The sequence below is a fragment of the Colossoma macropomum genome, unplaced genomic scaffold, assembly GCF_904425465.1.
Source record: "Colossoma macropomum unplaced genomic scaffold, Colossoma_macropomum, whole genome shotgun sequence".
Lineage (NCBI taxonomy): Eukaryota > Metazoa > Chordata > Actinopteri > Characiformes > Serrasalmidae > Colossoma > Colossoma macropomum.
In genome coordinates, this window is record NW_023494797.1 from 15,952,880 (window position 1) to 15,978,469 (window position 25,590).

Genomic DNA, 25,590 nt, shown 5'->3' on the forward strand with positions numbered 1-25,590 from the left:
TACCTTGTCAGTCCACCTTGTAGATGTAAAGTCAGAGATGATAGCTCATCTGCTGCTGCACAGTTTGTGTTGGTCATCCTCTAGTCCTTCATCAGTGGTCACAGGACGCTGCCCACAGGACGCTGTTGGCTGGATATTTTTGGACTATTCTCAGTCCAGCTGTGACGCTGAGGTGTTTAAAAACTCCAGCTGCACTGCTGTGTCTGATCCACTCAGACCAGCGCAACACACACTAACACACCACCACCACGTCAGTGTTACTGCAGTGCTGAGAATGATCCACCACCCAAATAGTACCTGCTCTGTGAGGGTCCATGGGGGTCCTGACCACTGAAGAACAGGGTAAAAGGGGGCTAACAAAGTATGCAGAGAAACAGATGGACTATAGTCTGTAACTGTAGAACTACAAAGTGCTCCTATATAGTAAGTGGAGCTGATAAAATGGACAGTGAGCGTAGAAACAAGGAGGTGGTCATAATGTTATGCCTGATCAGTGTATGTAAATGATTTGGTTTTTCATGACATCATAAAAACAGTAAAGCATGTCAGTGCAAAGAAAATGAACTCTGCAGTGTTCTTAACAGGGAATTCCACTGATTAAAAATCATTTCTGCTTATTAAATTGTTAAGATGTAAGATTTGGTATCCAAAGAAAAATTGTCTTTATTTTTTAGATTCAACACTGTTTTACCATCATCAACACTGCATAACGAACTCAGAAGACTTGTGTAGATTCACTGGTGCTTTTGGATAGTAAATAAAGCTTCTATATTTGATTGTACACATTGCGACCTCTGGTTCCTATCGCCATTATTGTGAAGTAATCTGAGCTACTAAGTTTTTCTACAATGCACCACTTTATACCAAGCCACTCAATAGCCATGTTTACTTGCAGCCTAATCATCTGTTAATAATCCGACTAATAGCTCAATCGGAATAGAATGCGTCCATGTAAACACCTCAGTTGGAATAGACTAGTCCAATTGAGGCCATTTGGAATACAATTTGTATCCAATTCAGTGAGGTGGGTAATCCTGTAAATAATCCATTAAATAGAAGAATAATAACCATGCAAACGCCCGTTTCTGATAACATTCCCGATCGGAAAGTTTAAGTACGTTCTGTTCGTCGCGTCATAGTGAAAGTTTATACCGTTCAACATGGCGGAGCAGAAACTGGTCTGCAGAGGAGACAAAGTTTATGCTCTGATCTTTAACAGACAGCGGTGAGACGGACGTCCAGCTTATGTGTCTCAGAACACGACGTCTTCCTCTCGGCCTTCTTTAATAAGGACATGTGAAGGACGTTTTCCTGAGCCTGACATCATTTTAAAGTAATTAAAAACAAAAGCACTGCTCACTGCTGCTCATCTCACTCCGACTGGACTCACGTGATCCTGGTTGTCATGGTAACATCTACACTAAGTGGTGCTTTATGCATGCATGTAATTCTGGCTCGGATTACTTGTAGCGAGCATGTAAACAGATATTTTTCATCAGATTGTTGAGTAGAGTGAGAATAAACACCTCAGTCTTTATCTGTAATCGGAATGAATTCAATTAAATTTGCAAAAATCTCTGCATGTAAACACAGCCAATGACTTTGATTTGAATTATGCACAAATTCTAAAAAAGGGGTTGGAATTCCCCTTTAAGGCAAGCTTCTGTGTTCATTTCACTACACAAGTGGAATTCCGTACCCATATCCAGCCAGGAAGCCCAGACTGGGTGGGCTAACTTTGTCGTTGAAGATGTCCATGCGTAAGACCCTGCAGCCTACTGAAGACTTGTTACAGCCCGCAATGCTGATGTCCCACCACTCCAGAGAGCCGTCCCTCATCAAAGACAGCGTCACGTTCTGGTAGCCCTCCTCATCTCCTACCACAAAACACCAGCAGCATCAGCATCTAGATGAAGCAGCTAAAGAGGAGCCTGGCCAACAATGCTAACATGGCTAACAGCTAAAGACAAACAGTGGTGACCAGTTAACTTGATTCATCTGCAGAAACCAAACTGGTCCCTGTTTACTTTCGTTCATGATCAGCGTCAGCATTTTAGCCTAAAGTATTATTGTAAACTTTGCTCTTAATTAAATTATTAAACTATTAAACTGCAAAAATGTCAATTTGTAAATTAACAACAGACCCTGCTTTTTTATTTAAAGATTAACAGACTAGACCAGCTTTGTGAGATTAATCATGTAGAATAAATTCAGTCTACAATTATCCAAAACTGTATTACCCAATTTAGATACACTGTTAAAAAAGTGGTTCCTCAAGGGTTCCATAGTAAAGACAATGGTTCTATATAGAACCATGAACACTCAAAGAACCTGGACAGAGCTTTACAAACTTCAAAACATTCCAAATCACTGCATTTTAAAATAAGTTAAAAGATTTCATCTTCAAAACTTTTCAAGCTGATTAATCTTCTACATATAAATCTAGTCTGGTGTTTTAATCTTTAAAAAAATGAAGATGTTTTGTTCGTTTTCTACAGAGCCCCTAAGGGGCCGTGGTAAAAAAAGAAAAAAAAGTTAATGACATTGTGTCTCTTGCAAAAAAAATGCGTTCCCTTGCAAATGTTTTGCGTTCCCTCGCAAAATATATGCTTGTCAGACAGCAAGCGAACATAGGACCAGAGGTTCCCGACGACACTGCCTACATTAGAGCTTTGTTTTTAGCATAGCTTACATTAAAAGCTGTTTTCTCAGTTTCGCCAGTCTGTGCTGAGTTTATTCAGCTGTTGTTCTCTGCAGGCTCTGTAAATGTAGCTTTTACTGTACGAGGACCCTCGACCTCAGGTTCAGTTTGCGTCACTAACAGCAGAATCATGTTTGATTTTGAGAAGCGTCACTATGTCTTTATATTTCAATCCAAGATCAACGTAAAAATTTAATGAGCTGCTTCATGTCTGAGCTAAAGCAAAGCACAGCTTTTGCAAGTGAATGCAAGTTGTTGCATCGTAATGCAAAACATTTGCGAGGGAACGCAATGTCATTCACTTTTAACCACGGCCCCTCAGGGGTTCTGTAATTTTTAAGATTTACTGGCTTGTTAAGATTAGATTTTTTTGCAGGGATCAGAACATGAGCAGTTTTATTTTGTTTCTGCCCTTTATAAGCAACTATCGAGTTAATAAAGCAGATTATCATCATATGCATTTTTTTTTTTTTACATTTCATGCCTCATTTTGAGAAGTATTTTCAGGAGTCTTACTATAAGCCTACAGTACAGTATTCAGACTGTTTTAAAGACATTTTGGCTTATTTAAAAGCAAGATTTCTCTAGTATTGAGCTCAAATTTCTCAGTTCAAGACATTTTGTACCAAACGAGATTTCAGGACAAGGTCAAAACAAGATTCATATGCTAGGTTTTTTTTCTAATTTTAAATGATGATTATGATGGCATCAGATCAAATTAGTCTTATTTAAATCTACCCACAATGCCTTAAATCGATAAAATATTAACTGATTGTAAGTTATTATACTTACATTTACATCATTATAGATTTTTTTTCACAGCAAGAGCTTTCCTTATTTTAAAAAATCGTAACATTTTCTCATCATATTGGCAGATAATTTTACTTTTTTATTTGTTTTTATTTGTCTTTTTTTTGACACTGATTGTTTTGCAGTGAATTATTGTTAATTTAAAATAAACCTCACCCTCGTACAGCTGGCTGACCGGCTTGGCCTCGGCTCCGTTTGGTGCTCTGATGAAGTTGGGGAACATGTGCGGCACTAGACTGAGGGAGAGAGGAGCACAGGCTGGATCATCACACTGTACGCAGTGGCAAACAGGGTTTAAATGGTAGGACACGCTTTGGAACTTACACTGGCTCTGTGCGATTCCCCACCAGCAATGAGGCCAAATCTGCCCTCACTGGGTTTCCACGCTCCAGATTGATGGAGTGTTTATCAAAAGTGTTCTCCACTGTCCCACCTTTACTCAGGTCCCTGTGAAACAAAGAAATTTAAATAACTGGGACGGGCTGGTTATTCGAATATATGGATTTGTGTATGATAGACAAGGAACCTGTAGTTTGGAATTCTTCAAAAAATGACATGAACTTTGTGTTGTCTTCATTCATCCACAGAGAACATGAGGACACAAGCAGTTAATGCTGCATCTCATGCAGTATGAAATGGACACTGATATATGGAATTATTTAAAAAAAAAAAAAAGTATGCACAAAATGTCTAAAACACAAAACTATGCATTAAACAAATATTATACCTTCTACATTTTCGTCGGATTATTCAATAACTATATAAAAATCCCTTGTGATATTTGATTACTTTGTTTAAACATTGTAAAAATAAATGCATAAATTGTGAAATGTAAACATCCTGAATGAGCAAGAAAGTTCTGACTCTCAGACTGACCTCTGAAAGTTCCAGGCCAGTCGCAGGGTCATGTCTGCGCTGCCCAGCAGCTCCTTAATGAGTTCCCCTCTGCTTGGTGGGCTGATCCTCCAGACTGACCCTGAGCTGCCCTCGATGTTGGCTGTAACGATGTCCTCATAACTGTACAGTGTAATGAACTGCATTGCCACCTGTGAAAACCACAAACACATTAAAATAAACATTAGTTACTTTTTAAATGGACTAAAAATCGTTCAGTTTTAATGTAAGGCTATTTTACATCATGCAGCCCCAAACCTTCACAGATCGTTTTTCACTGCATGTCTATTTTCTGCATGTCTATTTTCTATATATTTGATTTCATCTTTTAACTGTCTCCAAAAAAAGAGAACAGAAACAAACTACTGGTTAATCAGTGATCGGATTTCCTGTTTGCTACACAGTCTCAACACGTCATCAGTGGTATACATGTATAGAGGATAAAGAGGAAGTGTAGCACTCACTGCGTTATCTCCAAACCACTTCGTGAGGCCGACGTATTGCTCTTGCGTATACGGCTGTATAGACTGCTGCTGGACGCTCATCGTAAACAGGGGCTGGAGAGAGAGAGAGGCAGACACATTTTCAGTTTTCCTTATCCTCTCCTTTCTACCCAGAACACACCACCGCTCTCCAACAAACACCAACTCGCCCAAACATCAGTGTGCCATATTTGTCTGTGGCTCTGCTGAGAATTCCTAGAACGTTCTCTCCCATTTATGCTGGTCCATTTGGCTTGTCGGTTTTTCCCACAACTTTCCAAAGACATTTTCCAACATTGGAACGATGGTGTTGACCAGAGAACGCTGGGCGGTTTTTGTAAATGAGTTTTTGAATTCCATGCATTTAAATACTAACAAGTATGTTCTCTGATCATGGTGCTTCAGAGTTACCTCATAACCTCCCAGCTTGACTGTGACCGTTACATCCACAGGATGGTTGACCACACCCACAACTGATCTGACCAGTGAGATGAAGAGCAGTGGGAACCAGATGATGCAGATAAGGAAGAAGACGATGAGTCCGCCCATCCCGTACTTCACGATCTTCTTCTTTTTCTGGCCTTTCGGTTGAGGATATTTCTGGATACAGAGTTTAAAACAGCAGAAAAATGAGAAAGTTAGAATTATCCAAAATTGTTTCCTGGAGGTCTTTGTACAATTGCTTGGCAAATTTGAGAGTTTTCACTGCTCCATAACTCCTATTTTAGACTCATAAACTGCTGGTTAATTGGCCAGTTGAGTCAGGTGTGTTACAGTAGGGAAAGCATTCAAATGAGCAGTGCAGCAGTAGCGACAGAAGAAAAGGAATAAACAGTTGGATTTGGAGAACAGCCCCATTTCTCTCAGCTCGTTAATTTTCTCCTATAACTCTGAAATAAGCACGGCTTGACTGACTCACAAGAGCGTGAAGCTAAAAATAATGAGAAGCTGTGAGGACAAACATGGCTGATGAACTGAATTCTGTAAGAAACAATGCTTAACAGAGTTCGGCGGTGAATTCAGTTCACTAGCTGTGAGCTGTAATAAACAACTGACAAATGCTTTGTGTGTCCACTTACACTCTCAAAAAAGAGGTATGAGACTGTGACTGGGGCAGTTCCCCTCTTTTCACTGGGGTGGTACCCTCAAGTACCATCTCAGTACCTTTAGTCAGGGAATATAACTGAACCATAATCCACTGAAATTATATCTTCTAAGCTGTGCTGACTCCACACACCCCGTCTCGTCTCCAGGCTTTTATTTTATTGATCTGTTTTAAAACATTCGGTTATGAAAAGGAACAAATCTGTACTTTTCACCTGGAAAAACTTATTTAAGGTGCACAGTTGGACCTTAAAACCACTGTAGTACCTTTGAGGGAACACTTACATTGTTTGTACCTTGATGAATGAAAAATGAACCTGAACAGAACCTTTATTTCGAACAGTACCTTTTCTGTCTCTCGGCTGCACTTTATTATAAATATGTTGGCATAAATGTCCTCCACACACATCCAGTTGGAAAGAGACAGCGTGGTGTCAGTCCAGACCCAGTCCATCACAGCCCGAAGCTCCACCAAAAACGGTACCAAGCGGAACCTGAGAGCAAACACAGAGTCAGCGGAATTATGATTTCACGTTTTTTACTGTATCGGTTTACCTCCAGGGTGACATCTGGGCAAAGCTGTTTGACAGATGACGAAATATGGCAAAAGCTCCCTCATGATCATATTAAGGCTTCAATATGGATCCATTAGTATGAATCAGAGATGGAGACTTCAGTCCATGACTCTGTAAAATAAACCTTTTGTTTTTGAACCAATGACTGCATAAGACTTGTCAAATTTGCAAGTCATATGCAGTCTTTTCAGTTTGGCCAGAGAATGTACAGTGAGGAGAACTGCTAATGTCTTCAGGGTTCGTCAAACACTAGAGAGCGCTGCTGAGAGAGTCCATAATAAATAGTTTCCTATGGAGCTTTTGTGCAAAATCGAAGTTTACAAATTTTCTGCACACAGAACAGCAAAAAATATTTCAACACTGCTGTTATGTTTTTGAGGACTTTTGAACTCGCTTTCTAACAGTGTCTTGTACATTCATGACTTCAGTGAGCGCAAAAATTATTACTCAATGAGCGAATGAGCTGATCTGCTCACCAACCAATCAGCAGTCAGTAGGTGCAATGCTAGCGTCCTACTGCCCAAAATCTTTTTTTGCTGTAGGAAAATGGAAAAACACTCGTAAGTCGTCTTAGATTTTTCTCGTTTGCTTTCAAAGACTGAAGTAAATTCCCACATAAATAGTTAGAAACATTTCATTATTTCGCTCACAAAGCCTTATACTGTCCTGCAGTCATGTTTATGGTATAACTGGAGAAACAGGAAGTGGCCAGGCTCTCTCCTTAAACTGGTTCTGTTATGGCTTCAAGTTTGATAAGAAAAACGTTCAGTCTGATGGACAGAAACGCAGTGTGATAAGCAACAAACGTGGCATTAACTAGAACTGGCAAAATATGAATTTTATAAGAGAGGAAAAAAACCCCAAAAGGCTGGTTAGACTGTACTTTGGATGGTGTGCGGACTCGCCCCAAGGCTAAAAGGTTACAGCTTTTAAATAATAATGAGCTGATATAATTTATTTCTTAGTTTTTCAGATTGAGGTTCACTGAGTAAATTAAAGAGAGCAAGACTGACTTTTTATTAGTGATTGTACTTGTGACTCAATACTATTGTTATTCAATTCATATTGTTCTTCATTTTCTGCTGGATTTTTGTCTTTCTTCTGAGACATCGACACCGTTACAACTCTGGAATGTTTGGTCTGATCGGGAATGGTGCGCTTGTATACAACTTTTTGATCCGAGGGACGGTTTTCATACAATCTTCATTAAATTATGAATTTTTTTCCCCCATAGGAATGAATGAGGTGCAAAAGTGGCATGCCTATCTACTGTACTTCTGCTTGACCAAAAGACACCATTTTGCATATACTACCTGAGGACAGGCTCCTGAGCATGAATTCAATGTTTTTCAGACCTGCACTCATCTGTTGGTGTTTTTTTTTCCATCCCTTGTTTGTCCCATAGACCCCCATTCATTTTCGCCCCCACAAAAGCTCTATTATTTCTTTGCCTGACAGCCACTAAACTGCATGTACTCACTCAGGGCTGATCCCCAAGCTTCACTCCGACTTGCACATCAGAGACTCCAGACTGAACTCAAACTTGCATAAAGTGATTTGTGAACAGCATCTCTAATTTGTCAAGATTCAGTACTACCTACATATTCCGTTTCAATGCTTTTATCTGTTGCATTGAGGGAAAAGGTAATTGTTCAAAGCTGGAAATATACTGACATTAAGCAGCTGGATCATCACTGTTAATGACTTGATACATAGAAAACTAATGGCCAGTCAGTCCATTTCAATTATATGAGGACATGCACCGATCAGGCATAACATTATGACCACCTCCTTGTTTCTACGCTCATTGTCCATTTTATCAGCTCCACTTACTATATAGGAGCACTTTGTAGTTCTACAGTTACAGACTGTAGTCCATCTGTTTCTCTGCATACTTTGTGGACCCTCACAGAGCAGGTACTATTTGGGTGGTGGATCATTCTCAGCACTGCAGTAACCCTGACGACGTGGTGGTGTGTTGGTGTGTGTTGTGCTGGTCTGAGTGGATCAGACACAGCAGTGCTGCTGGAGTTTTCAAACAGTGTCCACTCGCTGTCCACTCTATTAGACACTCCTAACTTGTAGATGTAAAGTCAGAGACGATAGCTCATCTGCTGCTGCACAGTTTGTGTTGGTCATCGTCTAGTCCTTCATCAGTGGTCACAGGACGCTGCCCACAGGACGCTGTTGGCTGGATATTTTTGGTTGGTGGACTATTCTCAGTCCAGCAGCGACACTGAGGTGTTTAAAAACTCCAGCAGCACTGCTGTGTCTGATCCACTCAGACCAGCGCAACACACACTAACACACCACTCCCACGTCAGTGTTACTGCAGTGCTGAGAATGATCCACCACCCAAATGGTACCTGCTCTGTGAGGGTCCATGGGGGTCCTGACCACTGAAGAACAGGGTAAAAGGGGGCTAACAAAGTATGCAGAGAAACAGATGGACTACAGTCTGTAACTGCAGAACTACAAAGTGCACCTATATAGTAAGTGGAGCTGATACAATGGACAATGAGCGTAGAAACAAGGAGGTCATAATGTTATGCCTGATCGGTGTATAAGGTTCATACAAAGTAACTGTGCCACTAATTAGTAATGGTTGATGTTGAATATGGATAAAAAAATGTTTTTGTTAAATAAAAAAGAAGGAAAAAAGTCTCACCCTTGGAAGAGGAAGAGGTTGAGATGGTTGTACTTCTTAGTAAGGAAGTTTCCGAGGATGCGAGTGGGGTAGCCACAGCGGATCTGATAGGCCGACAGAGTGAAGTAGATGCATTTGACGAAGTACCAGAGCTGAGCCACAAAGTTCTGATTGAACATCCTGGAAGGATAAAGGGGGGAAAACTGTTAGCTTTCAAACTAAAGTGGCTTTGGCTCAAAGAGTAAATTAGCCTTTTTTCCAGCTCTGTTGCAGAGAGTTTCCTCTGAAGCTTCATCTACAGACATTAAAATTAAATAAGTGCTGAAGAAACACTGGAGAGAATGATGAGCATATTCAGTCTGGTCTAATTACACAAATTAATCACGAACTAAAAGCTCTCTGATCGTAGACAGCACGGTGTCCGGCAAAGCAAGGCAACAGTAGTCGACTTGATGCTATTCTAATCCTTAGAAATAATATAGTAACCCTGCTCTTCCAGACTGTTATTCCAACCAACAGAACTAATGTAGTTACTATAGCACACAAGAATGCATATTAAATGATTCATAGCACAATAAGAGTAAACTTCTCACCTCTCTGTGACTCCAGGCAGGATGAAGAACATCCACAGGTGGATGCCGAATACCAGAATGACCTGAAAGATGAGTTTTCCGAGCATGGCTTTGCGCAGGTAGAGGGCTCGGTCGATGACCATGGTGCTGAACTGGATGAGGAGCATGACCAGGAAAGCCTCGGGCACCTGATCCTCCGACAGAGTGGAGGCGATGTCGGTCGCCGCTGAGTGTTTCTGGAGCAGAGAGGTTTCATTCACTTTAGAGTGCATCTGTTTATCTCACTAAAGACGCACCAAAATACCAGATACTAAAAATCTTCAGCCGAAAAATGGTCAAAAATGACTCGTTTTTCTGCCGAAAGAGAACTTTGGCCGAACAAAACCAAAGATTAAATAGTGTCGCAGTGTCGAAACCTAACACTTCATAAATGATTGTCACTGAAATGAAAATGAGAAACAACGTTTACAACGCTGTCTGTTCCCTTTGATAGCACAGGTGTGTCTGAGCAGCAGATCAACAGTAAAAAGCTGACCATGTGGAACTATTTCCCCGTTAGTTCGAGGGACTTTTTACACAGATTTCTAATCACAAATCATGCCCAGAATCAAAGGTCAAAGACTTTTGCAGTACAGATTTAACACCACCACAGTACAACATCCTGCTTGATATGCAGAATATAGCAAAACAGAAGCAGAAAGGAAGTTCTTTTTCGAGCACACAAAAAAAAAAACAACACACAAACGACATGTTTGTGGTATAACTGGAGAAAGAGGAAGTGGCCAGGCTCACTCCTTAAATTGGCTCTGGTATGGCTTCAAGTAACACCAGTTTTAGACTGAAAATAAGTAAGAAAAGTAAGAAAAATGCTCAATCTGGACACAAACGCAGTGCAATAAGCAATAAATGTGGCACTTGCTAGAACTGACAAAATATTAATTTGGTAAGGGGGAAAAAAAAAACCTAAAAGGCCGGTTTAAACAATAAAGAGCTGATATAATTTCTGCTTGATACACAGAATATAGCAAAACAGAAGCAGATAGGAAATACCCTGTGAGCACACTGATGCTGTCCATAGCCTCAGTTTTTGAAAAGAACACGAACGACAGCCACTAAAAAATAACGGAATTCATTGTCTTGAATGGACAGACGTTCTCCGTTGTCGAGGCACATTCCGCGGCACATACTGTAGCCTACATACTATAATCAGCTTAGTAAGCTTATTTTATGTAAACTGTTTTAATTTATTGTCAGCTTTGTCCTTTTTTGGTACCTGTTTTCGACCCAGTGTGTCCAAAATTTTGGTTTTGACCAAGGATTCTTAAATCGGTGCATCTCTGCTCTGAACATTTAGACGTTATGCAATATATGGGTGAAGCCTCACATATCTTTCAGAAAAGTTGTTGCGAACGTAAAAGTTTCTTTCTCAAAATGTTGATACCACAAAGTTTTTGTTTAATCCCCTAAACTGCAGAGTTATTCGTCAGTTATTAATCTTAAAGGGCTCTTATAATAAAAACTACATTTTTTTTTTAATAAAAGTATTTGATGCAGAATGTAAACAACGTTAAAGTCTCAAAACATACTGTTTTTGGTTGTCACAAAACCCACATACATATATTCACCTACTCAGCCTACAGCAGTTTAGCTCTGCCTATTTACACCAAAGTTATAAGGGGTTTCAGCCTGGAATGCTTTTTCAATGAGGCACATTACGGGACAGCAGAGCTGATTTATATATATCAATCTTGAACACACAGTAACAAAAACAGCCTGTTTATTTCTAAGGGATAAAGAGAGGTTGGAAAGTGGTCTTGTGAAAATGAATTACGACCATTTCTGGTATGTAAAACAAGACAAATGTTATAAACAGGCCTCCTAGAAATAAATAAAAACCAAGAGGAAAATAAGACATGGGCACTTTAAGGCTTATTATCCAGTAACTGCTACGTATCATCAGGAAGGAACTGAACTCTGGACCGGCCGATGGAGGTTTAAGGGGTTAATTCAATCCTCACACCTTCTGCAGCAGACCATCACAGTCTGACTGCTGCTGCTGTAGTCAGTGGATAAACACTGCAAATCTATTTAAAAAAAAAAAGGAGGCTGATGGTGCTCACCCCAAAAGCCCAGAAGCCAAACACGATGATGATGAAATCCACCACATCAGTGAGGAACATCAGAGCGTACACGTCAGTGGCAGCGCGATACTCTGCATGCAGGATATTCTGGAAGAATCTGTAGGGCGGCCTATAGACGTTCCTCACTCTGAGACAAAGGAAGAGAGTTACAGTTAGAGAGAGAGACATAGAGAGAGAGACAGACAGAGAGAGAGAGAGAGAGAGAGAGAGAGAGCATACTGTATTCAAGAATGTATCACATACCATCATTTCACATCATGTATCAGAGCTGTGCTGTAGCAGCAGCATTCTAACTGGGTCAAGTGATGCAGACACTGAGCAAACCCAGGAGATGTTTCACTTACACAGAGATGAAAAAGCCCTTGAGTTTTTCTCCAAAGGCCTTCAGCTTTTTACTGGCTTCCTCGCCACGCTTCGCTTTGGCCTTCTTCTTCTTCTTAGTCTCTTTCGCTGTGGTATCTAGAATAGATGAAAGACGTGCAAACTGTGTGTTATCAGAGGGTCACGGCCAGATCTACCATCAGGGCGACTTGCATGAGCACTGTGGGCCAAAGGGCTTTTAGTTTAAATGAGAAAAATCCTACTGAATCAGGAAAAATCATGTGTTTATACTCGCAGTAACACTAAATAGCATACTTGCTTACCAGGCACGCAGCTATAAATGTGCCTAGACTGATCACAGGCCTATCCAATCAAACGGACAGCAGCATTTTTTCCATGCTGCATTTTTAAAGAGAATGAAATTTGATTTGTTTTCTGATTTGTTTCCTAGAGAAACTGTTTTCTGGGTCTTTTTTTCTGGTTAACACTTTTTGGATGGTCCCCTGTAGATGCTTTGTAAATACTGAGTAAATCTTACACACAACATAATATAAGTAACATTTCACTAATTATCCATTAAATGCAGATGAACTTCAAGTTCAGTGTGAAAGATTTTATTAAATGTATCCCTACTCCTAACCCTAACCCTAACGTTGTTGATAATCAACTGAATATCATCAGAAAGTTTGTGAATGACTTGAGGAACCGGAGACCATCTATAGGGGGCCATCCAAATAATATGTCACCATTAAATGTACTGTTGATGATGATAAAATAGTGATAAATCAACCAAAAAATAGCATTTTAATGGTAATGGCTTTTTGTAACAGTTTTTTTAAAGGTGTTAAACCTTTTAGATGTCTGGTTATCATAACCACTGTGAACAGTTCTAACTCAGTGAGTGAGTATTTCACATCAAACCACTCTCAATAACTTTGTTTACATCTTAATGAGTGAATTATTCTTAAATTCTGAAAAACTGGTCGAAGTCCCCTTTAATATCCATTGCTATTTGGCATCGCCTTCATCAAGCTTTAGCTGACCCTCACAGAGTAGAGGGTGTTTATTCTACCCATTTCAAAGCCAAGAATAAAGAGAACAATGTCAGCTTATGTTAAAAGGTTGCTGCATCACTGTCGTCAGTATTTCGCGAACTGGTACTTAATGATGCTCTTTCACTAAAATAACTAAGTAGGCTCCTTAAAATGACAATGCAAATGTTTCATCCCACACAAAAAGTCATCAAAGGTAAGATAAAGGTCTACAAACATTCTTCACGCTCGCCGTCTGTTTAGTTTCGGATTATTGACAGTTTAGACTTTTATTTTTCTGGTCTTGTTGTGTAAATGTCCTCTTCAATGGGGTAAAAGCTATGCCGGTCGTAAGTGGACACATGCTTTACTGTGATGGGTGTTACTGGTTCTCATTGAGGTGTATGTAGTCTTGCTGTTGCTTTGTCTGGAGTGACAATGCTTTATTCCTTTGCTTTCTCCTCATGGACTCCCCTCTGGTTTCTAATAGGTTAAATATACGAAACAAGAAATCTTGGTCACTATTTTCTGGCCTATTGAACACTTAATACACATAAAAGCCCCGTCTGTTGCAATATTAGCTGTGCAATCAGAAGAAAATTGATCACTTAGATTAAATTCACTGTAATACACTGATAAAAGGGTCATGGGAAGACAATCTCAACTTGACCTGATGTTTTGTGACTCGAGCTGGATTAGGAGGTTAGAGGGGTCTTAGAGCATCAACACTACGGGATGGTAACTTAGTCTTGCAGAGGGTCCACACCAGGGTTAGTACACTAACCTTTGTTTGATGGTTTCTTCTTGCGGAACCGCAGCAGGCCCTTCCTCTTGCCCTGTTTCCTTGTGTGGACTGGGCGGTTCGGGGGTTATCTCTGCACTCTGGTTCTGCTCAGGGTCAGTCTGTGTTTCTGTCTGCGTATCTGTGTGTGTCTGAGCCTCCTGGTCAGGCCCTGGAGTCTCGTCATCCAGCTCAAAGACACTAGCGTCCATCTCCTCTCCCTCCTTCTTCGCCTTCTCCTGCTCTGAGGATGGACTGGCCTTCTCCTCCAGAGGGCCCTCCTGATCCCACAGCCCATAGCGCTGAGGGGAACAGAAGCAAACTATTAAAACCACATCCAGAACCAAGCTTAGCCATATCTCCAATATGATGAATTTATAGAAGAAGGTATATAAACATTTTAAATGTAACAATATTTTACTCCAAGTAATTTAAAAACATTTATAGTGGTTGATTTATCACGACATGTTCACACAACGTAAAGGCGGCTGATATTTGGTTTAAAGCTGATTCTAACCGTGCTGTTTCACCATAACAGCATGTTTTTTTCACAAACACTGCATCACTCTGCTGAGACGCCGTTGCTAAGCAACGACTTTGACAGCTACAGGAGACGCTCAGCCATTTGAACGTTTTTACTTCTTACTTTGCCACAAACAGAAAATGGATACTTTTAAGATCACATTGGACCGACAGCCGATTTGGTCAGACTCTGAAGATGAGACGACACTAAATTCCCAAACTGTCATCACCACTGAGCAGCTTTTCAGTCGGCAGCTGAGACAGAAGAACAGCTAAACAACCTGGAATCAGCCAGAAATGAACCCAACACCATTCGCCAAACTAAATGGGCTGTAAGATGCTTTACAGACTGGCTGGAACAAAACAACATTAATACTGATCTGGCAAAAAATGACAAAACTGAGCTGAACTTGATATTGTGGCAGTTTTATGGCTCAGTCTGATTTGATCAGACTCTGAAGATCAGACTACACGTTTGGTGAATGTCGGCTGTGCAGCGACTGAGCGAAGTTCGTTACTCTGACGTAGCAACAAGCTGCTTGTTAAGGAACTATAATTTGGTGAAGGAACTGCGAACATTAAAACATATTAATCGCCGCGTTCACAGCCCAGTTTATTAATTTATTACTTTATTTATTTAACTGTTGTATAAAAGCAATAGAACACTCGAGGAGTGTGTTATTGTGAATAACATCACGGCTGTGATTTGGTCTCAGGCACGAGCCGAAGGCTAACAATAACACACTCCCTCTTGTGTTCTATTGCTTAAATAACAACTCACTCAGCAACATGTATGTAAATAAAAATGATGGATTTGTACTTACAAACAGTATTTCTGAGGAAAAACTTACTTTTACCTCTGCTTCATTTTAGTCATTAACACAGAGCTTCCAAACCTATTTTAAGGTTTAATTTCATTCTGTTGTGTTGGTTGAGTCCTGGAATGCTTTACAGTTGCTCTTACATGTCATTTTTGAGCTTTAGCATTTAATTTTAGGCAAAAAGTTCTATAAGGAACTCAGCAAATCCAGTTTTGAGTTGATCTAACACATTTTCAGATTATTTTTAGGTTACTTTTACTTCTACTTGAGTTATTACCTAAACCTGTGTGAGTTTAGGCCACGTGACTTGAAAGACTCTCAAAAATCCATAACTTGTAATTCCTAAGATCAGATAAAAACTTCATTTCCCATGCTTGGCAGCGGCCAGGCCTCATGACTGGCACGTGCTATACCTGGAGCAGTGAGCGGTGGAAGAACAGAGCCAGCAGCTGCAGCAGGTCGTAGCGAATGTAGTTATCAGTTTTCTCCAGGCCGAGGATCCGTGGAATGAAAAAGGGATCGTTCTTGTTCATATTGGTCACGCGTACACTGTTCCAAGGGTAGAAGCCAAACTGGAACAAGTACTTCACCACAACCATGACCTTAAAAGAGAGGAGAAGTCCAGACTCACATTAGGTCTTTGCAAAATAATCGCTTTTGAGAAAAAGTCATTTTCAGCCCCATAGATTCACATGTTGAGCTGGACAGTGTGCTATGCAAATAGCCAATCTAAAGCAAAGGCCAAAAGCTGCAGTGGCTCTGCTACAGGTCTCAGCTGTGCATGTGAAAGAAGTGATGTGGGAAGTAAGTGTGGGATGGTATGAAGATAGTGAACAAAATGAATCGTGGTATTGTTGAAACATGCTAAAAAATATTTAAAAAGCATCGAATAAACATTGTTGACTGAACCAAAGCTGAAGCTCAAGATACACCCAGCCGGAAACCAAAACAGTACGAAAGGGTTCTTCTACATATAATTTGGTGTTTTATTTATGGTTTTGATTTAACGTAATAATGCTGATGCCACTTTGAAGGCAATAAATGCAAGAATTCCAGAATCAGAGAACTAATTTAACTTAAAAAAGCTTGTTAAATAATATTAAAAGTTGTATAAATATAGAAATACAGATCCTCATGATTTCCCAAAGGCATCTTAAGCTGAATTCCACTATAACAATGGAAAACAGCTTGTTTTTAACATGTAAAACCTCTGCACAGGGCTTTGGAACCCCCGTTTAGCAGGCTGAGGTTTCTCCAGCTGGGGGTGTGATGAGCACGCAAGTCACATTAGTGTTTGTTGTTTAGAGAAGAAACAGCCATAGACCTCAGCAGGAACACACATGTTCATATTACCAGCTTTAAAAATGAGCACTAATAAAAATCGCAAATTTAAAATTACTAAAACATTGTTCTCTTCCCGAAAGTGCCGCTTCTGACCATCTTCATCCCAATTTTTTCTGAACCTCTATCTGAACAACTATGTGAACATGTTGTCTTGGTGTGTGATTTGCAGAGAGATTATGAAACTTTATCATTATTATCGGTAGTATCTTGTTAAAAAGACCTGAAAACATTCAAATGGTCATTTTTTTTACTTTATCCGTTCATGTCCTTGGTCATATTAGGCATGATTTATCATCAGTCACGTAAGATCATGTAAAAAAGACAAAATTGTTATTTTCCTGTAATGTTCCATCAAAATGTAAGGACTTTTGCCCTGCCTGTAAAACATATTCTGTTTTTTGATTATGTCACTGTGGACCAGCAGTCCAATGTTTTGATATGATACATGTTGACTTTAAAACTGGTGACAGTGTCATCTTTATTGGGAAGTTCTGATTACAGGAAAATAAGCATCAATTATGGTTTTATGAGTATCCCAGTGCTAGTATGGATCTATTCTGCCCAGAGAACACCACTCTTGAGCTCATCATTTACTATATACAGAATGAATGGATGATTTGACACATAGCCATGCTTACAAATGAAGCACAGACCTCAGACTGGCTAAAAGGCAGCAGCCGCCAGATCGCCAAAAGTGATAAAGCAATATAATCCTTTACAACGAAGACAAAAAGCCAAGTTGGACTCCAGATCTTGTTAAAACACAGATGTCTATTAAAACAAAATCATAAATGTTGCTTGTTTTAAACCTAAATATACATACAAGCTACGCATCAACAACGTCCCAGAGCCAAATGTGTGGGTTGACTTTGCAGAAATTGCTGATAAACAGTTCCCATATCTACACATCTGTTTACAGCACAGCACAATAGAGCTCAATCCTGCCTCCATCTGCTCCCACCTCTGTGTAAACGATGGCGGTCATCCAGAAGCTCTTCGAGGGCCGAGGCACAGCCAGCATGGCCCAGAGGAAGGTCAGGATGGGTAGGACCAGAGAGATGACCGAGGCGGTCACCACGTTATTCAGCACAATGATGAAATAACACACCAGCTCCGAGTGGGCGGCCAGGACGTTGTAGAGAGCGAAGAGGAGCTTAAGCAGCCGATTCTGAGTGCTGTAGAACTCTCGACTCTGTACCAGCTCCTGTATGCAGTAAGGCCTGGAACAGAACACAGGAGAACGTTAAGGTGATAGCTCTGAAGTTAAATAAATAAATAAATAAATAAATAAATGCTAATGCTGCTCACAAGCAATGGAAGAAGTGTTGTGGTACTCAAGACTGGTCTTGTACCATAAAATAACTAGTGGTTCTAAAAGAACTGTGTCAGTCTCAAGATCATTTGGACTTGGTCTTGTCTCGATTTCGGAAACTCGGATTCTCGAGACCAGCTGAGAAATCAATAACGATCATTACTGAATTTGATCAAAACCTTCAAACATAATAAAACAGTCCTTTCTCTATATGTTTAAATACAACCTGCTTGTTGAGGACCTTTTGGTTTTTTCCTGGTGGCTTAATTAGATTTTGTTTGTTGACGTTCACTGAATCCAAAATTCAAACGTCCCCTGAGAGCAGACAGGAATGTTTTTATTACTATGGTTTTTTTTTATTTTGTTATTTTTTTTAATAAGAAATGTGGAATATGTTGTTTGGTTTATGTTCAGTTCACTTGAAGAGACAGAGAAGAACCTCACAGTCATCTGCTTCCAAAAGGTACAAAGCAAAGTCAGACTAACAGTACAACACAATAATAATAATTAATAATATTTTTAAGGTATGTATTATTGAGTGTTATATTTTTTATATAATATTACTTATTAATATATGTCATGTATACTGAAAGAACAATGAACTACGAACAAATTTCATTTTTTTCCCTTTCTTCTTTTTTTTTAAAATTCTGTAAAAATCTTAACCTTTTCAACTCCTTGAGACCACCGGTGGTTCCAAAACACACTTCGTCATATTCTTCATAACTTTCATATTTCATAAGCTACATTCAAAAGGTGGGGGTCGTATGAGAGTAACTGTCTTCTTTCCAGTCAAATAGATGGGTGATGTAATTTTAAACCCTTATAATAAAAGAAGCTGAACTCATTGTTTTTTTTCTACCGAAATTCGACCCATTTTTCCACAAATCTGGGCTATAAACTATAAACAGATGGCGTCTCTTCAGTGATCTGCTCTGTAAAAATTATTTTTATAAAATAATACAAAGAGCGTCTAAGATTTTTGGCTTTCAGCAGTGAATTGTAAGCATATAGGAATATGTGTGATCATAAAACACATGTTCTGTTAATTTGAGAGTAACCTTAACAAAAACAAAAATAAACAAATCAAATAAAAATTTACATTCATTTCATGCAGTTACTGAATAATTTGCCTTACAATTTGGTCATGTAAATTCAGATGGACAAACCAAAATATACCCTGGTCAATAAGAGGTCTCAGTCTTGATTTGTTCTCACCTTTAGTGGTCTTCACTATAACACTAAATGGAAGCTTATATCCCACCAATAAATCATTGCACATTTGCTCCAAGCTGTGTCCAGTTGTTCAGTAATCTTTAGTAGACTTGCTTATGTGCTTTCTGACAATGTATGACACACCGATGTCTGTAAATATGGAATAAAGTATGTGATACAGTACTGTGTAAAAGTCTTAGGCACCTAAGCACTTGTTAAAAACCATTTATCTGGGTAATAACTGTGTTTTTGCTTGTGTTCAAAAAGCAGTTGATCTTTTGACCTAAACAGAAGAACACAGGCTTGGTTCCAGATTTCTCCTCAACGTCCCCAGCCATCCTTTTCGCATCACATGGATTTATTCAAATCCATCAGCAGCTGACCTGATTTAGCTTAATAAAGTGATCAGCAAAAGTGTTGGACGATAACTAAAAACAATACTGAGCTCACTTGAGGAGAGGTTTGGAAATGGTTCTAATAAAGAGCACATCCTACATTTTTCTTGCATTTCACTGTCCCCCCTGAGGTCCCCTTAATATGTTTGTATTGATTTATAAACTAAAACCAGTAATAATTCATTTTTACATGACCGTTTTCCAACCTCTCTTTATCCCTTAGAATTAAACAGGCTGTTTTCGTTTCTGCGTCTAAGACAGATATATGTAAATGAGCTCCGTTCTGATTGGCTGTCCTGTATTGCACCTTATTCAAGAAGCACTCAGAGTTTAAACCCTCCTTATAACTTCAGCGTGAATGGGCGGGGCTAAACTGCTGTAGGCTAAAGAGGAGGATATACATGAATTATTTAGTTTTTCATGACATTGCAGAACAAATATTAAACAGGCTGTTTTTGGAGTGTAGTTTTCTGTAGGTTTGTTGAAATCTAAACAGCTTTTACATACTACATTAAACTCTAACTACAAAAAAGTGAGAAAAATCTGGTGTGGCATGACATTGACCTTTTATTATAATTTGCATTTGTTCTAAACATGCTAACTGGCCCAATAAATAGCTTTTTAAATTGTTAACTTTCTCAGGTTTTTAAAACTTTTTGTCCAGCACTGTAGGTAGAAACTCCAGTAGCAGCCATACTGAAGCCTGCGTTTTGATACTAAACACGTCTTGGCCGATCCACTACCTTTGTGGAAATGGGAAAACTGCAAATCTGATTTTTGGCTGAACTTTCGCTTTAAGACATTCATGATGTCATGCAAATGTCCTTTTTCTTTCATTAACAGATTTGAGTTTGTTAATCTTTCCTTCTTTTTTCTAAAACATGTATTGCCAAGTGTCTGCTCCTTCAATTCTATAACCATGACACTGAAAAACATCTTGAAATTTACTGATAATTGGGCCAAAAAAGTGGAAAGCTCAGACATTTTTCTTCTTTCCCCTCTTGTGAGTGCTGGTGTTTTATTTACTGCCGATGAAAAATCACTCAAAACAAAATGTAGAACCAAATGTTCTTGAGTGAGATCCATTTCTGAATGGAATACATGCGTCATAAAAGCAGAGAATTACTGTTTTATTCCTAAATCATGTCCCTGTAGTCTTTAAACAGTTGAGAGGACAGTAAAATCCTTCAAATCAATCTTTGTGCAGAGGTTCAGGTCAGACTTCAGACTGTCTGCCTGCAGAATACCAGTATGCAGGTGTGTGCAGGCTGCAGGTCGTACCCGTCTGAGAGCAGCTCGCTGGCTGTCCTGGAGCGGCGCTGGCGTCGGTAGGCACGTGAGTCCGCCTCCAGCTGCAGAGTCGGCTGGGAGCTTAGACTGGTGCTGCTGCAGCCCTGCGCACCATCCAACTCGCTGATTTCCTCCAGCCCAGCAGAACTACAGCCAGAAATGTACAAAACACGAGCCGATCCAGCTTCATTACCAACACAAAGACAGTTCACAACAAAGTGTAGAAGTGTTTTTAAATGATGACCATTTCTAAATGGAAACCATTACGTGGACACTTGAAATATTCAAAATTTAAATGTCCCCAGGTGCTCAGTCTTTTAAACCTACCTATCTGCTTGAACTGGACACCTGACATCCTTTCTTTGCTGCAAGTTCATTAACGCTTGTGCTCAATTTCTGAGCTGCTGAGCTCAAGTTAAGTGTTTATATTGGTTAAACTGCATAAACTGCAGCTGAAACACATTTTGGTGATATGACTGGTGTGAAATTGTGTAGAATTGTGTAGAATTGAGGTGTAACCACTGTCATAGATTGTTGTTGAGACAGGAGAGTCGGAGCACATTATGTTGCAGTGCATGCTGGGGACTGTAGTGCAGCACAATGTGAAATAATATTAATATTAACAGAAAATTAAAACACTTTTGTGGGCCGGACAGGATTGTGTGCCGGGCCTTGTGTTTGAGACATGGGCTCTAATCATTTACTACATTATTCAATAATGTGTGCAGAATTTTTTGGGCCTTAAAAAAAATCTCTGGCTATTGGTGCCACGTATTATGATGGAAAATCTGTTGTTTTTATTGCCTTTATTCCTCTACTACATACATAATTCTTCAAGTCACATTTACATAAAAAGCATGTTCAATTCTGAATCATACCATAATAAATGAACTGAATCAAACTAAAATTAAATTTGATATTTTATTATTCACTGAACCCTTTGCTAAGGAATCAAACTGAATCATCGTGAAGTCAGAAATTTTGTCAGAAAGGTTTTGTCTTTTATTACTGGAATGAATAAAGAATAACCTGAACTCTATCTGGCACATAACCATGAAATACTGGACCCACCTCACAGCTCCACTGACATTAATGTCTGTATCGGTCTCATCTAGACACGTCTCCAGAGTGGGGCTCTCACTGCCCTGGGACAGCTGGTCATCCATGGGCTCCCTGGAGGGCATCTACAGAACAAACAGACACAGCTTCATGCTGTAACAGCATAACTCAGACGGACTATTTAGTTCAATTTAATGGATATTATTTGATTTATGTAGCACTTTTAACAACAGATGTTGTCTCAGAGCAAACCCCTAATGAGAAGAGCCTGAAAAACCCCTCCATTTGTCAGGGTTTAGACGTCACTTCTCAAATATGTGTCTGGATCGGGTCGGGTTCAAATTTCACGTTCATGTTCTCTCAGCCTGCCTCCTGCTTTTAACAGTATTACTCTTCATTTCCACCTGCTTTAGTTTTACTCTTTGCTTTATTCATTTTTCACACTTTCATCACCTTAAAATAGTTATAAATGTGTAATGCTGGTGTCGCCCACTCGTGTTTTTGACAGAATTCAGCACTGACGAGTTTCAGCACTGACGAGTTTTCTCACGAGTGTGAAGGTCCACACAAAAACAGATCTGCATGAAATTCAACAGCAAACTGATTCAGGAAATTACAGCTTGGTGAAGACAAAAAAACCTGTTGCTAAAGTATTTTATATATGTTAAATATGTTTTATTTGACATGTTCTATGTAAAGAAACAAAGTTTCAGGATTAAACAGGTGAAGGCCAACATCTGTTATATCAGCACATTATGGAGTAGTCAAAAATGTTGGGGATGTTGTTTGACAGCACACAGTATTTTTATCCATCTAGGAACAAGAGCATGAGGAAGAACTGCAGACAGAAAGCAGAAGTCATCCTCCTTTGGGCCGTACCGGATAGTTTAGTTACAATACAGCACAAGTGATTAAAATAAAAGGTGCATATGTTTAGAGCAGAAAATTAAGACCCAATCCTATTTCACCCCTCACCCCTACCACTTAGCCCTTACCCCTCTGTTTTTGTGTTCAGGCCGATGGGTAGGGTGTCCCGATAATTTGTTGAGATAGAGGGGTGGGGCGAAGTGTTAGAGCTACATGGCCCTCCAAACGGAGGATTTTCAGAGACTCCAAACAGAGTGACATGAGATAAAAAGAAAAACCGGCACAAACGTGAGAATTTTTATCTGTTAAAAAGTTAATTAATCACTGTTTTATCTTAGTTTAATGTAATTTCAATGTATTATGGTCCTTTTCTTCATAACAAGCATAAAAATCGCTAATAGCATGCTAATGTCTGGGTTGCTAATAGCTAAATTTCCTGTTCCACCTTAAATAATCTAGCAGTTCTGATGCCTGCAGCGCAAGACTGTAACTGCTGCTCCATTTAAGATAGAACAGGAAAATTCAAACAAGAATCTGGTGAATATCTGACTTCAGCTTCATATCACTGAAGAATTAGGGGTGGGTGATAATAAATAATTGCCCCCTCTTTGAAGGCATATGATGACCTAAATGTAACTAAAGCCCAGCAATGAGAAGCTGAACTTTACCCTCCTCTGCTGTCACTGCAGACTGGCAGGGTCGCCTACAGAGCAGTGCTGGTAGCTGTGAATGAAGTAATGCTCTTTTTATTTGAGGGTCCCATTTTATAGCGGAAGATTTCAACCACTACCCCTTGTAACTTGGTTCCAATAGGTAAGGTGAATCTCAAAAACAGGGGGGTAAAAATAAGGAATGGGACTGGGCCTTCAAGTGAGATTAAGCGAGATTAACAGAGAAGCTCAGCTAAGTTGGTTTTGAGCGTATTTGTGTAGCTTTGTGCTGTCTTACCTGGCTGATGTTGTGAGTGAGCATGTAGCGCTCATCACACAGAACAGTGGACGTGTCTACATATTGTTTGGTGAACATGTTGAGCCAGAGGGTGAAACCGTCCACCATGGCCAGACACAGAACCCAGAGGAACTTCAGGATGTCCAGAATCCGCTGCACTGTATCACTGCCAGTCCCTGGAAAAACAACAGAGTCTCAAATAACAGCATTTAATCTATTTATGCATAACCTGTTCCAAGGTTGGACAAGCTTTATGGAATGTTGGCAAAAATTCCACAGAGCTCTGAGGATGTGTGGCCATTTAGTAGTGTGGACGAGTCCCACACCTAAGATCGCTTTTCCGAGCAAGCTTCCCTCGCAATACCAGTAAGAGTCCTTGGGCAAGACTCCTAATGCTGCATGCGCCTACCTCTGTAATATAACTCAATTCTACATCGATATGGATAAAAGCATCTGCCAAATGCTATGAATGTATGTTGTGATGGTGGACGCAAGGTCCACTGGAAGAGACTGACAGTTGAGCCACAACGCTGCTCCAAAGCGCTTGCCAAGGTGCTGAAAAAACAGACCAAAACAAACATCAGCACCTTTGTTGTGGACCACAGCACATGCAGAGGAAGGGTGGGGCTAACTGATCATACACGGCTGTCGGCCAATGAGGAGAGAAGCTGCAACGCCAAGGGAGAGAGACCAAAAGGGCCATGTGGGCAGCAGTCGTGGAGAGGCTCTCCCAGAGAAAAGATGCCGACTAACCACTCTTTTTCTCTCTCTCTAACCAGGTTCAACGACAGACTCGGACCCATAAGCAGATCCCAGCCGGCTCTACTCATCCCCCACGCTCTGAGCTCTTTCCCTCTTGCAAAACTGTCTATTTTTGAGTTTGTAATAACGTCTCAGAGCTCTACTGACCTGTCTCTGGTGTGGTGTATGTGTGTCCAGCCCAGATGTCGGTCCCATTTACTATATGTTATCATAAACATTTCGTCGCTGTCCAATGAAAAACATGTATCTCCATTTTTTGCGATTTTTATTTTTCTGCATCATTTGAGCTCAGCAGATGTGCCTTACATTATGTGAAAATTTCATGATTATTGGACCAATAGAAATGCTCCAAAATTGATTAGAATAAATTCTCTTTCCATTAACTTACATTGAAAGTAAAGAATGTTTTTGTGTTCTCCTGTAAAGTTACTATTTTGGAGACACTTGTTTTTCTTTGAACACTGACGATTTGCATCATGTGATTAAAAGAAATATTCTAAAGTCAGTATGTTTCGTTTTGTCCTATGCATGCATTTCTCTCCAAATGTCGTTGGGTCATCTGAAGTACTAAGTTATTGAAGAGTAGAGATAAAAATACAATGGGACAATATTTTTGCAAACGCTATGAGAAATGAATCCTGTACAAATATATAGAAGGTCACAGTTAAACTTGTGTGATGAACCATCTTCATTCAAATATTCTGCCAGGTCTAAGAGCTCACTGAGGTTGTGGTCAGTTATTTATATTCAGTTATTTGTGAGCTATAACAACTTGGTGGGTATGATTTTAAACGTTTCCCCACAGCAGAGTCATCAGCGCAGGTTAAGTTCCTGGGCTTATGGTAGGTGTAGTGAACCGCGGGCCTCGTTCCGCTTCCACATGAACCCTGCTTCAGTTCAGGGAACACGTTCTATGATCAAACAAGGGAATTCATCAATAGAACTTTCTTTCCTTTCCTTCTAGCAGCACATCAGTGCTGTCCTGTCAGCATAATC

At 39.8% G+C, this 25,590-nt stretch overlaps 1 protein-coding gene across 1 annotated transcript in view; it reads right to left on the minus strand.

Moving 5' to 3' along the window:
• piezo1 (piezo-type mechanosensitive ion channel component 1) overlaps nt 1–25,590 on the minus strand; it is a 134,844-nt gene that overhangs the window by 1,925 nt on the left and 107,329 nt on the right. The window contains 18 exon segments of the mRNA XM_036584417.1: nt 1,700–1,877; nt 3,668–3,747; nt 3,836–3,958; nt 4,388–4,557; nt 4,870–4,962; nt 5,299–5,487; nt 6,338–6,485; nt 9,235–9,393; nt 9,807–10,021; nt 11,906–12,053; nt 12,271–12,385; nt 14,063–14,100; nt 14,102–14,361; nt 15,816–16,004; nt 17,708–17,966; nt 20,950–21,105; nt 22,030–22,142; nt 23,833–24,008. Coding sequence (XP_036440310.1) covers nt 1,700–1,877; nt 3,668–3,747; nt 3,836–3,958; nt 4,388–4,557; nt 4,870–4,962; nt 5,299–5,487; nt 6,338–6,485; nt 9,235–9,393; nt 9,807–10,021; nt 11,906–12,053; nt 12,271–12,385; nt 14,063–14,100; nt 14,102–14,361; nt 15,816–16,004; nt 17,708–17,966; nt 20,950–21,105; nt 22,030–22,142; nt 23,833–24,008 — 2,809 coding nt within the window.